The sequence below is a fragment of the Salvelinus fontinalis genome, chromosome 22, assembly GCF_029448725.1.
Source record: "Salvelinus fontinalis isolate EN_2023a chromosome 22, ASM2944872v1, whole genome shotgun sequence".
NCBI classification, from domain to species: Eukaryota; Metazoa; Chordata; class Actinopteri; order Salmoniformes; family Salmonidae; genus Salvelinus; species Salvelinus fontinalis.
In genome coordinates, this window is record NC_074686.1 from 10,550,352 (window position 1) to 10,563,436 (window position 13,085).

At 41.5% G+C, this 13,085-nt stretch overlaps 1 protein-coding gene across 1 annotated transcript in view; it reads left to right on the top strand.

Moving 5' to 3' along the window:
* The window catches only part of LOC129819777 (venom phosphodiesterase 1), a 33,188-nt gene that overhangs the window by 2,061 nt on the left and 18,042 nt on the right, over positions 1 to 13,085 (top strand). Inside the window, exons 2-14 of the mRNA XM_055876357.1 lie at positions 2,410 to 2,497; positions 2,750 to 2,884; positions 4,738 to 4,863; positions 5,040 to 5,100; positions 5,263 to 5,360; positions 5,483 to 5,562; positions 7,814 to 7,933; positions 8,234 to 8,343; positions 8,462 to 8,527; positions 8,647 to 8,719; positions 11,993 to 12,101; positions 12,364 to 12,492; positions 12,579 to 12,610. Coding sequence (XP_055732332.1) covers positions 2,410 to 2,497; positions 2,750 to 2,884; positions 4,738 to 4,863; positions 5,040 to 5,100; positions 5,263 to 5,360; positions 5,483 to 5,562; positions 7,814 to 7,933; positions 8,234 to 8,343; positions 8,462 to 8,527; positions 8,647 to 8,719; positions 11,993 to 12,101; positions 12,364 to 12,492; positions 12,579 to 12,610 — 1,227 coding nt within the window. The remainder of the gene's footprint in view (positions 1 to 2,409; positions 2,498 to 2,749; positions 2,885 to 4,737; positions 4,864 to 5,039; positions 5,101 to 5,262; positions 5,361 to 5,482; positions 5,563 to 7,813; positions 7,934 to 8,233; positions 8,344 to 8,461; positions 8,528 to 8,646; positions 8,720 to 11,992; positions 12,102 to 12,363; positions 12,493 to 12,578; positions 12,611 to 13,085) is intronic.

The following is a 13,085-nucleotide window of genomic DNA, read 5'->3' on the forward strand; positions in this document are numbered from 1 at the left end:
ATATATTTTCCATAACCAAATATATTGTATTTTCAGCTGTTTGAAGCTGGTGTACAAAACTGAAAGTAAAAGACATGAAACATAAGAACAGGAAGCATTGAAATAGCACACATAAAAACAGATCTATCACTTCTTAGACTTGCTTTCAATGAGAATGACAGATCTATAAACTTTAAAGAAAGTGGAAACATACTGACCATTTATTCACGAGTTAGGCCTACCAGTATTTATAACTTAAAAACATTAAATTGCTTAAAAGAAAGTAGAAAACTTCTGGCCATTTATTCATGTTGTTACAAACATTTCTAACAGTATATACAGTAATCTCCTCAAACCTGCAATACATAGTAAGAAAAAAAAAAGAATTGAATAGAAGGATACATTGGGAAAACAATTTTAATTGCAGTGACTCAAATCTGTAGCCTATCATTGGAATAGTGAGTAGCCTATCTAATTCAGATAAACAGGGGTGTCTTTTTCTCCCCTTTTTAACATTACAAATCAGAAGAGAAATTGACAGATTAATTATTTAAAATACCACATAGGGTCTCATTCTGTCTTCATCCGTTTCTTTCTTGTTAAGCATTTTCCCATCCTGAAGTCGCAGACCTTATGGGAATGTTTGGGAGATAAGAGGAATTTATGACAATTTAGCATAGATAATAGCTACATTACTCTACTATAGCGGTTCCTAAACTAAGGGTCACAACCCCATGTGGGGTTCCCTGATATGAAAATGGGGTCGCGAGCATGAAACGGCACAGGGGATGTTCAGTGTGCTGCGTGGCTATATTGAAGAAAAACAGATTCCATTGGGTTTTAGGGCCTTCCTCTGAGGTCCTGGATGGCAGGAAGCTTGGCCCCAGTGATGTACTGGGCCATACGCACTACCCCCTGTAGTGCCTTGCAGTCGGAGGCCGAGCAGTTGCCATACCAGGCAGTCATGCAACCAGTCAGGAAGGTCTCGATGGTGCAGCTGTAGAACTTTTTGAGGATCTGAGGACCCATGCCAAATCTTTTCAGTCTCCTGAGGGGGAATAGGTGTTGTCGTGCCCTCTTCACGATTGTCTTGATATGTTTGGACCATGATAGTTTGTTGGTGATGTGGACACAAAGGAACTTGAAGCTCTCTACCTGCTCCACTACAGCCCTGACGATGAGAATGGGGTGTGCTCGTCCCTCCTTTTCTTGAAGTCCACAATCATCTCCTTTGTCTTGATCTTGTTGAGGGAGAGGTTGTTGTCCTGGCACCACACTGCCAGGTCTCTGAGCTCCTCCCTATAGGCTGTCTCATCGTTGTCGGTGATCAGGCCTACCTCCGTTGTGTCGTCGGCAAACTTAATGATGGTGTTGGAGTCGTGCTTGGATATCATCATCATGATTCTCACCATTTAGCCTTAGCTAGTTATGTTAACCACTGCAAGCTAAAACTAATAATAGCCAGTGTTTAACATGTAACTCTGTGTTGTTGTATGTGTCGAACTGCTTTGCTTTACCTTGGCCAGGTCGCAGTTGCAAATGAGAAACCAATGATTACCAATGATTATTTCATGTAATCTCTTCTGTCTGGACTTTGCACACTTCTCATAGCCACGTCCATCATGATTCTTCATTACGCACTGTCACATAATGTCAGTGCCAACACAACATTCTGGACACGTTCCAGGTCATCTTTATTTCAAGCACGTTTCACAGATGGCCAGATCTCACAAAGTAGGGGACATTTTTCAGAAACCAGCGAACCACACCAGTAATATGGCTTGAGATCTTCAGATGAGGTCTCTTCAGATGAGTCCTTAAATATGTGTACCAATGCATCATCAGGGTTTCAAACGTGGGGGAAAGACACATCATGGGAGTTGACCGTTGGTCTGAAAACCAACCTCTTCTGTTCCTGGGACAGGGCAACAATGCATCACACCCAAAAGTGAGAAAATGACTATAGTTAACTGTGCAACCATTGAAAATAAGGTTGCATGATGATACATAAGGGTTCAATAGTATACGCATTTGGAAGAGCATTTATAAATGGTTAATAGCTGGAGGTAAATAGTGGCTCACTTTTTGGCAAGCACTATTTTGACTAATTTGTTATAACCCATTTATTAATGGTTAATAATGCATTTAAAAATGATTAAATAAGTGTTAGTATCGTAATTACAAACCCTTTATAAACCCTTTACAAATGGAACATTGTAAAGTGTTACCGTCTTGGTATACCACAGTAAATGGGATGCCCTTTTTTCAAAAACATTTTGTATTAGAAAATAGTACAACTAGTGTCTTTGTGGTTGATACTTGTACTTATACTGTGTGTGTATGTTTGTGTGTGTGTGTGTGTGTGTGTGTGCGTGTGTGTGTGTACGCGCTTACACGCATGTATGTGTCTGTGTGTGTCTGTATGTGTAGATAGGTGCTTTGGCGATCTCCATGGTCACCATAATCCTAGGGCTCGGACTGGGGCTTGGTTTACAACTAGAGGACTGTCGAAACAAAGGTACACTATTTCTTATTGGAGCATATTCTGTAAAAAAATCACATACACAACCACAATATGTATAATTACAATTATATGTGATATTTGATATCACCACTTCAACAATAAAACAAAGACTACCTTGGTGTGCCAAATCAAATTGGCTCGTGGGCCGGATTTGGCCCCCTGATCAGTTGGTGCCCCCTGTTCTACTGTATAAGCTGCACCTGTGAAATACACTGGAAGTGCTCAATGTACCTTCATGTGTTCCAGTGGTTCCCACTACCTCCTGCAAGAACAGATGCTACGAGCCCTTCGACGATGAGACACCAGGCTGTCGCTGTGATACTCAGTGTGTCATCAACAATAACTGTTGCTATGACTTTCAGGACACCTGTTTCCAACCAAGTGAGCCATGTTTACTGTAAATTACATCAGTGGTTCCCAAACTGTGGGGCGCGCCACCTAGCGGGGGCGGGGGGGGGGGGGGGGGGGGGGGGGGGGGGGCAGTAATAGTAGAATGCACAAGGTGCAATTTCGAAATTGCATAGTGCATTCTCAGTTCCTCTTGCCATGTTAGTCATTGCATACCTTAGAAAGCTATTTATAACTTGTCAGAAATTTGGGGCGCGGGATTACCCAATGCTGGAACAGGGACCCGGAGTGAAAAAGTTTGGGAACCCCTGCCCTATATCACCCACTGAATGTCCTCACAAATTGAACTCATACATTGGCATACTGATATGAATACCTTTGAAAAGTATGGTGTTATCAGTGGAGGCTCCTCAGAGGAGGAAGGGGAGGACAATCCTCCTCAGTGAATTTCATAAAAATTTAATATATTTAGTTTAGATAAAACTAAACTAAATATATTCACGTCACCAAATAATTGTTTTGCAATGAAAAACACAGTTTTGCAATGAAAGTCTGCAGTAGCCTCATGTGCTTGTTTTAGTGTTGGTCAGGACGTGAGCTGGGTGGGCATTCTATGTTGTGTGTCTAGTTTGTCTGTTTCTGTGTTCAGCCTAATATGGTTCTCAATCAGAGGCAGCTGTCAATCGTTGTCCCTGATTGAGAATCATATATAGGTGGCTTGTTTTGTGTTGGGGATTGTGGGTGGTTGTCTTCTGTCTTTGTGTTCTGCACCAGATAGGACTGTCTCGGTTTTCACATTTGTTATTTTGTATTTTGTATAGTGTTCACGTTATTGTCTATTCTTTATTAAATCATGTTGCACACTAGCCGCGCTGCATTTTGGTCCTCTCCTTCATCCCAGGAAGAAAGCCATTACACCTCAACAGCACTCTGTAGGGTAGCACCATGATTTAGCCGGAGGACAGTTAGCTTCCGTTCTCCTCTGGATATATTGACTTCAATACAAATCCTAGGAGGCTTATGGTTCTCACCCCCTTCTATAGACTTACACAGTAATTATGACAACTTCCGGAGGACATCCTCCAACCTATCAGAGTTCTAGTAGCATGAACTGACATGTTGTCCACCCAATCAAAGGATTAGAGAATGAATTAGAGAATGAGTTTTTTTCACCTGGTCACATACAGCTGATGTGTTGTGCATTGAAGTCCACAAACGACGGGACAAGGTGAGAGGAGGAGAGTGAATAGATGCGAGAAGGAGTACAATGTGGCTGCTATGAAAGTGAACTGTGTTTAGCGGGTTGTATTCATTCCGCCAATTCTGTTGAAAAACGTTTCTTAAACGGAAGCAAACAGAACAAAACAGGGATGAACATATCTGAACTCTCGTTTGCAACTGTTGGACTAATGATTACACCCTCTTTACCAGCTAGATGCAGGCAAGAGTGTGCAAGGCCTCACATGTTTCTCCTGACCTGTGTGCACCTACGTTGTAAGCTTTCATTCATAGGCTAGGTTTTTAGCAACCTCATGATATTATAGTGAAAATTTGAGTATTATGTAGTAGCCTAAACCTATCGATGTTACATTGAGCTGGGTGAATAGAATATGAATGACAGTCATTCAATACGCTGTAATAGAAATAAGGTCATGCTCATGAAAAAAAAAACTTCCTCCCTCATCATAAACGGCACCGACCGCCACTGGGTGTTGTCATGTTGTAGAATTTTTTATGATAGCATATTATGACCAATAGGGTTCAAGTCTACCACTTTATTAAACTAAGAAAAGACTGAACTTTGATGACAGAATTGTTACCTTGTTCACATGTCAGCTTATTATGGTTTAGCTAGCTTCACCACTTCTAATGGTTTAATCCAACAGCTCAACAATGGGAGTGCACCAAACTGCGCTGTGGAGAAACGAGGTTGGCGGAGAGCAGGTGCCACTGCTCTGACGACTGCCTGGGTGCTGGTGACTGTTGTACCAACTTCAAACATGTCTGTCAAGGTGAGAAGAACTTTATGAAATGTACACGTCAATGTACACATTACCATGTATCCATGTATCCTCAATAGCTCAAATGTTTGCATTGAGACAGATTTGGAAGAAGACTTGATTTGAAATGATGAAATGATTTTTTTCCTTCAATTTTCTCACTTGTACTTGTTTTCCCATAAATGAAGGAGAGACAGAATGGGTGGCAGATGACTGTGTGGATTTGACGAGCCCTAAATGTCCAGCGAAGTATGGTTTAGCGCATTAAGGAATGCACAAAATTGAAAAAAACAAGAATGCCAAGATGATTAGAAAAGGCTTCAATATCTACCTGAATTACTAAACTAAATGTAAAATGTAAAATTCTACATATTTTCTAAATGTTTCTAAAATCTATATTTTTACCCTTAGCTTTAAACTGCAGCCGCTGCTCCTCATCTCACTGGACGGCTTGAGAGCAGAGTATCAACAAACATGGAGTTCCCTCATCCCCGTCCTGGACAAACTGAGTGAGTCCCATCATCCCTTTGTCAGATGGGATCAGTTTGTGCCATCATCCCTATTCAACTGCCTTAACCATACCAATGGGCTTGCACATAAGGGCTCATCTTTGTCCTTATCCCTCTAACAGGAACCTGTGGCACCTCTGCACCTTACATGCAGCCTGTGTTCCCCAGCATTACCTTCCCTAATCACTACACCATTGCCACGGTTAGCCTCATATCCTCACACACAAACCCATTGTTATGCACAATGACAGGCATTTTTAAAGACCCACAGAATTGTATATCAGCCAAAAAGGGGATATCAAATATACAGTTGAAGTCGGAAGTTTACATACACTTAGGTTGGAGTCATTAAAACTTGTTTATCAACCACTCCACACATTTCTTGTGAACAAACTATAGTTTTGGCAAGTCGGTTAGGACATCTACTTTGTGCATGCCACAAATCATTTTTCCAACAATTGTTTACAGACAGATTATTTCACTTATAATTCACAGTATCACAATTCCGGTGGGTCAGAAGTTTACATACACTAAGTTGACTGTGCCTTTAAACAGCTTGGAAAATTCCAGAAAATTATGTCATGACTTTAGAAGCTTCTGATAGGCTAATTAACATCATTTGAGTCAATTGGAGGTGTACCTATGGATGTATTTCAAGGCCTACCTTCAGAGGCAGTGCCTCTTTGCTTGACATTAGGGGAAAATCAAAAGAAATCAGCCAAGACCTCAGAAGTCTGGTTCATACTTGGGAGCAATTTCCAAACGCCTGAAGGTACCACGTTCATCTGTACAAACAATAGTACGCAAGTATAAACACCATGGGACCACGCAGCTGTCATACCGCTCAGGAAGGAGACGCGTTCTGTCTCCTAAAGATGAATGTACTTTGGTGCGAAAAGTGCAAATCAATCCCAGTGTCACGCCCTGGCCTTAGTATTCTTTGTTTTCTGTAATATTTTGGTTAGGTCAGGGTGTGACAGGGGGGATGTTTGTGTCTATTTGTCTCGTCTTGGGTGGTTGTATTGTATAGGGGGTTTTGTAGAGGTTATGGGGTTGTGTTCAGTGTAGGTGTCTAGGTAAGTCTATGGTTGCCTGAATGGTTCTCAGAGACAGCTGTCTTTCATTGTCTCTGATTGGGAGCCATATTTAAGGCAGCCATAGGCATTAGGCTATTGTGGGTAATTGTCTATGTGTAGTGTTTAGTGTCAGCACTATTTTGTTTGAATAGCTTCACGGTCGTCTGTTTGTTGTTTTGTTCGTTTGTTCGTCTTCATAATAAAAGAAGATGTCTTTCTATCACGCTGCGCCTTGGTCCACTCTTCTTCAAAGTTACGACGATCGTGACACCCAGAACAACAGCAAAGGACCTTATGAAGATGCTGGAGAAAACAGGTACAAAAGTATCTATATCCACAGTAAAACGAGTCCTATATCGACATAACCTGAAAGGCCACTCAGCAAAGAAGATGCCACTACTCCAAAACCGCCATAAAAAATGCCAGACTACGGTTTGCAACTGTAGATGCTGACAAAGATGGATCTTTTTGGAGAAATATCCTCTGGTCTGATGAAACAAAAATAGAACTGTTTGGCCATAATGACCATCGTTATATTTGGAGGAAAAAGGGGGATGCTTGCAAGCCGAAGAACACCATCCCAACCGTGAAGGACGTGTGTGGCAGCATCATGTTGTGGGGGTGCTTTGCTGCAGGAGGGACTGGTGCACTTCACAAAATAGATGGCATCATGAGGTAGGAAAATGATGTGGCTATATTGAAGCAACATCTCAAGACATCAGTCAGGAAGTTAAAGCTTGGTCGCAAATGGGTCTTCTAAATGGTCAATGACTCCAAGCATACTTCCAAAGTTGTGGCAAAATGGCTTAAAGACAAGAAAGTCAAGGTATTGGAGTGGCCATCACAAAGCCCTGACCTCAATGCTATAGAAAATTTGTGGGCAGAACTGAAAAAGCGTGTGCGAGCAAGGAGGTCTACAAACCTGACTCAGTTACACCAGCTCTGTCAGGAGGAATGGGCCAAAATTCACCCAACTTATTGTGGGAAGCTTATGGAAGGCTACCCAAACGTTTGACCCAAGTTAAATAATTTAAAGGCAATGCTACCAAATACTAATTGAGTGTATGTAAACTTTTGCCCCACTGGGAATGTGATGAAAGAAATAAAAGCTGAAATAAATCGTTCTCTCTACTATTATTCTGACATTTCACATTCTTTAAATAAAGTGGTGATCCTAACTGACCTAAGACAGGGAATTTTTACTAGGATTAAATGTCAGGAATTGTGAAACTGATCTGTATCAATTTGGCTAAGGTGTATGTAAACTTCTGACTTCAACTGTATAAGAAATAAAAAATATGCAGCAGTTTGTGTCATTACCAAAACTGTGTCATTAATTTTGTATTCTTCACAAAATGTCCACTGTGTCATCTTTAGGGCATGTACTCCGAGTCCCACGGGCTGGTTGACAACAAGATGTATGACCCTGTGTTCGACGCTTCCTTCAGTCTGTCAAACGATGAGAAGTCCAACCCCAGATGGTACCTTGGTCAGCCGGTGAGTCCACCCTCCTGCTTCCTGCTTTGCCATTCACATTGAGACCTTTAGAGAGCTAAATAAGCAAGATAAGAATACTTTTATTTGGTTTCCCACAGTCAGATACGGGGCCTACTGCCATCTTTTGACCATAGCGTTGAAAGTCAGCCTGACGTCAATATTTATTTTTCATTGTGTGTTGTGCATTTACGTGTGTTGCTGTAGTTCACAAAATAACACAACTCTCTGCTCAACAGAATACTTCGATCAGTACTGAGGAGTGATTCGAAAATATTCTCGCTCATAACCTTGTCATTGTAGATTTGGCACACTGCCAGTTACCAAGGACTGAGAGCAGGGACGTATTTCTGGCCTGGCTCAGATGTCAAAATCAATGGCAGTTTCCCAGACATCAACGAAGACTACAACGGGTAATATAATCAGGAATAAATTATCTTGTTTCTCATATATGAATAGACCGATAGCTTTATTGCCCTTGGATGATAAGAACTGTCATTTTCTATTGTCATGCCTTTAATTTCATTTCAGAAAAATACCTTTTGAGGAGAGGGTCTTCACACTCCTGAAGTGGCTACAGTTGCCAGATAATGAGAGGTAAATCCCCCATTTAAGTTAGAGGCATCCCAGCTACTAGCAAGCCTTTATCAGAGACATTCAAGCCTAAAGTGCATTGTGTATAATGTCGTGGTGTATAACAATTGTTGTCCCTGCAGGCCAGATTTCTTCACGTTGTACCTCGAGGAGCCGGACAAGTCGGGGCACAGCTTTGGTCCTGTCAGTGGAGGGGTAAGGTCAATAGGAAAACAACCAGGATGCATCTCATTAGTCTGAAGTTATTTCATATGCAATTAACTGAAATACCTTGAGAGGCGAAGGGCAAAAAACTGGTTTCTGTCCACCATATTGCTTTCTCCTGCCCTGTGTTCTCAGATCATTGAAATACCTCTGGTGCAACAACCTTACAACAACCTGCAGGTCAAAGCAGGTTCTGGATTGTTAAGCTTATACTGTATCTACCATTCGAGAGCTTGGGACAATAAAGCTATATCTGCATAAAAAAAAAATATATATGTTGTTATTGACATAGCCTTGTTCTGTTCAATGTTCTCTACCTATAAAGTACTCTAAATGCAACAATTCATGTTGTTAAGTTCAAAAGAATACAAGAAATTGTTGACACCATTCAAACCAATGAGAGTCCGGAACATTAAAGCTAATTATCTCAGAATAATATTTTTTTCTGATAGAACTTTATAGTCCAAAGCTCTCGCATTAATAAGATACACTTCAGACGCTCTGAAGTACTTTGATGAAATGGTCCATAAATCTTTATTAATAAAATAACCAAAATGACAAAATAACTAATATTAGAATTAACACTACTGCAGAGTTCCTGCACCTAAATAGAAACAGTACCAGCACACAAAATGAGTACTGGCACCTATTTCAGTCAAGCATTAAGGCTGCCACCTCAAAGGTGTTGTTCGATTCCTGTCGAGGACAAAACAGCAAAAGGTCATGATGTACTGCTTTGTTGTTACGTAATGTAATCCAAAAAGGCTCACTTCTTGTGTTTAGGTCAGGAATGTGTCGAAACTACCCTTTGTTTTTGTTCTCGTAACTGCTTTTAACATGCTTTTATAGCACCACTATCAACCCCTGACATAACATTTACACAACATATGGCAAGTGTCTTCACTGACATTTTCAACCTGTCCCTGACTGAGTCTGTAATACCAACATGCTTCAAGCAGACCACCATAGTCCCTGTGCCCAAGAGCACTAAGGTAACCTGCCAAAATACCTACCGACCCGTGGCACTCACATCTGTAGCCATGAAATGCTTTGAAAGACTGGTCATGGCTCACATCAACACCATTATCCCAGAAAAACTAGACCCACTCCAATTTGCATACTGCCCCAACAGATCAACAGATGATGCAATATAGATTGCATTCCACACTGCCCTTTCCCACCTGGACAAAAGGAACACCTATGTGGAAATGCTACTCATTGACTACAGCTCAGCGTTCAACACCATAGTGGTGCCCTCAAAGCTCTTCACTAAGGACCCTGGGACTATACACCTCCCTCTGCGACTGGATCCTGGACTTCCTGATGGGCCGTCCCCAAGTGGTAAGGGTAGGTAACAACACATCCACCACGCTGATCCTCAACACGGGGGTCCCTCAGGGGTGCATGCTCAGTCCCCTCCTGTACTCCCTGTTCACTCATGACTGCATGGCCAGGCATGACTCCAACACCATCATTAAGTTTGCTGACGACAACAGTGGTAGGCCTGATCACCGACAACGATGAGACAGCCTATAGGGAGGAGGTCAGAGACCTGGCCGTGTGGTGCCAGAATAACAGCCTCTCCCTCAACGTGATCAAGACAAAGGAGATTATTGTGGACTACAGGAAAAGGAGGACTGAGCACGCCCCCATTCTCATCGACGGGGCTGTAGTGGAGCAGATAGAGAGCTTCAAGTTCCTTTGTGTCCACATCACCAACAAACTATCATGGTCCGAACACACCAAGACAGTCAGTGAAGAGACAGTGAAGAGGGCATGACAAAGCCTATTCCCCCTCAGGAGACTAAAAAGATTTGGCATGGATCCTCAGATCCTCAAAAAGTTCTACATCTGCCCCATCGAGAGCATCCTGACTGGTTGCATCACCACCTGGTATGGCAACTGCTCAGCCTCCGACCGCAAGGCACTACAGAGGGTAGTGCGTATGGCCCAGTACATCATCGGGGCCAAGCTTCCTGCCTTCCAGGACCTCAATACCAGGCGGTGTCAGAGGAAGGCCCTAAAAACTGTCAGACTCCAGCCACCCAAGTCATAGACTGTTCTCTCTGCTACCACACGGAAACCGGTACCAGAGCGCCAAGTCTAGGTCCAAAAGGCTTCTTAACAGCTTCTACCCCCAATCAATAAGACTCCTGAACAGCTATTCAAATGGCTACCCAGACTATTTGCATTGCCCCCCTCTTTTACGCTGCTGCTACTCTCTGTTTATTATCTATGCATAGTCACTTTAACTCTATCTACATGTACATATTACCTCAATTACCTCGACTAACCTGTGCCCCCACACACTGACTCTATACCGGTTCTCCCTGTATATATCCTCGCTACTGTTATTTTACTCCTGCTCTTTAATTATTTTTTATTTTTATTTTTTACTAATCTGTTTTCTACTTAACACTTATTTTTCTTAAAACTGCATTGTTGGTTTTGGCCTCCCGAGTGGCACAGCGGTCTAAGGCACTGCATCTCAATCTAAGCCCCTGGTTCTAAGCCCCCCACTGGTTCGAATCCAGGTTGAATCACATCCGGCCGTGATTGGGAGTGCCATAGGGCGGCGCACAATTGGCCAAGTGTCGTCCGGGTTTGGCCGGGGTAGGCCTTCATTGTAAATAGGAATTTGTTTTTAACTGATTTGTCTAGTTAAATGAAGGTTAAATAAAATAAATTGGTTAAGGGCTTGTAAGTAAGCATTTCACTGTAAGGTACCTGTTGTTTTCAGTGCATGTGACAAAAAATATTTGATTTGATAGACAGAGCAACCCACTGAATGATTTTGATCCATGACCGCTGTATACATATCCATGACCACTGTATACAAAACACATGGCTTAGATTCAATGCTGACCGCCAAATGAAAGTGCTCACCAAAAGGTGAAAGTTCAATGTCTTGCTCACATGTGAACAAATGGTGCCATTGAAAATTAAGTTGGGCATACTTTTTCTCCATTGAAAAGGCCCCTTCAAATCAGTTGCCTTATAAATGCAAACATATTGTAAAATCATCATGATGCAAAGTTATGATCTAATGACATTTACATATTGTAGTAACCCCAAGAGAAAATTACATAGTTATTTTTTTTATAGAACTCAACATTTGTTTTCATATAATCATGCATAAATCACGTCAAAGTGTGTTTACTTTTTGTAAATAGACTGGTACTTAACAATAATCAAGGTTTGATTGGTCATTGAAGACTACAGTCACAGATATAACAGTCTCACAAGTTTCTCACTGTATTTCAGTTGATCGAGGCTCTCACGGGAGTGGACAAGGTCATTGGTCAACTGATGAACGGACTCAAACAGCTGAACCTGCATCAGTGTCTCAACATCATCATCGTAGCGGACCACGGTAGGAGGCTAATAAATCAAAGGAATCAAATGTATTCGCCCTTTACCTCCACAAATCTGACATCTGGACAGCAAATGGACCTCTTTCCCATAGACCTAGTATATCTAAAAATGTAACGTATTTAGAATAATATGGAATTAGTCTACAAACATGAAAAAATAGTGAGCATTGTTGTACTCGTGTTGTGGCTTAATAGTTCAAGGCTGTACAAATAAGTTTGTGTGGAAACTTCAACAAAAACTTTATTGGGCTACACCAATAGGTATGGAGGACACAAGTTGTGACAGGAAGGAAGTCCTCCAGGATCTACTCCAGGTGGAAAATGTTCGTGATCTATATGTCTACGAGGGACCATTTGGGAGAATTAGATCCAATGACAAAAACCAACCCTGTGAGTGTAAGACCAAACATGTAGAAAATGTACCCTTTCTTTGTATCGCAATAAAAATGACATATTCCTGTTGTTTCCTTTGACAGTGGACTCGGCCCAACTTGTAGCCAACATGACGGTGAGTAAGAAGCTACAATAAATCATTCACCTTGATTTAAACTAGCCGTGACTGCCATATTGACTGGAAATGCTCCAATTGAGGAATAATCAAATGTTTAGGCAAACTGAAGATGTTCATACAGTGGGGAGAACAAGTATTTGATACACTGACGATTTTGCAGGTTTTCCTACTTACAAAGCATGTAGAGGTCTGTAATTTTTATCATAGGTACACTTCAACTGTGAGAGAAGGAATCTAAAACAAAAATCCAGAAAATCACTTTGTATGATTTTTAAGTAATTAATTTGCATTTTATTGCATGACATAAGTATTTGATACATCAGAAAAGCAGAACTGAATATTTGGTACAGAAACCTTAGTTTGCAATTACAGAGATCATACGTTTCCTGTAGTTCTTGACCAGGTTTGCACACACTGCAGCAGGGATTTTGGCCCACTCCTCCATACAGACCTTCTCCAGATCCTTCAGGTT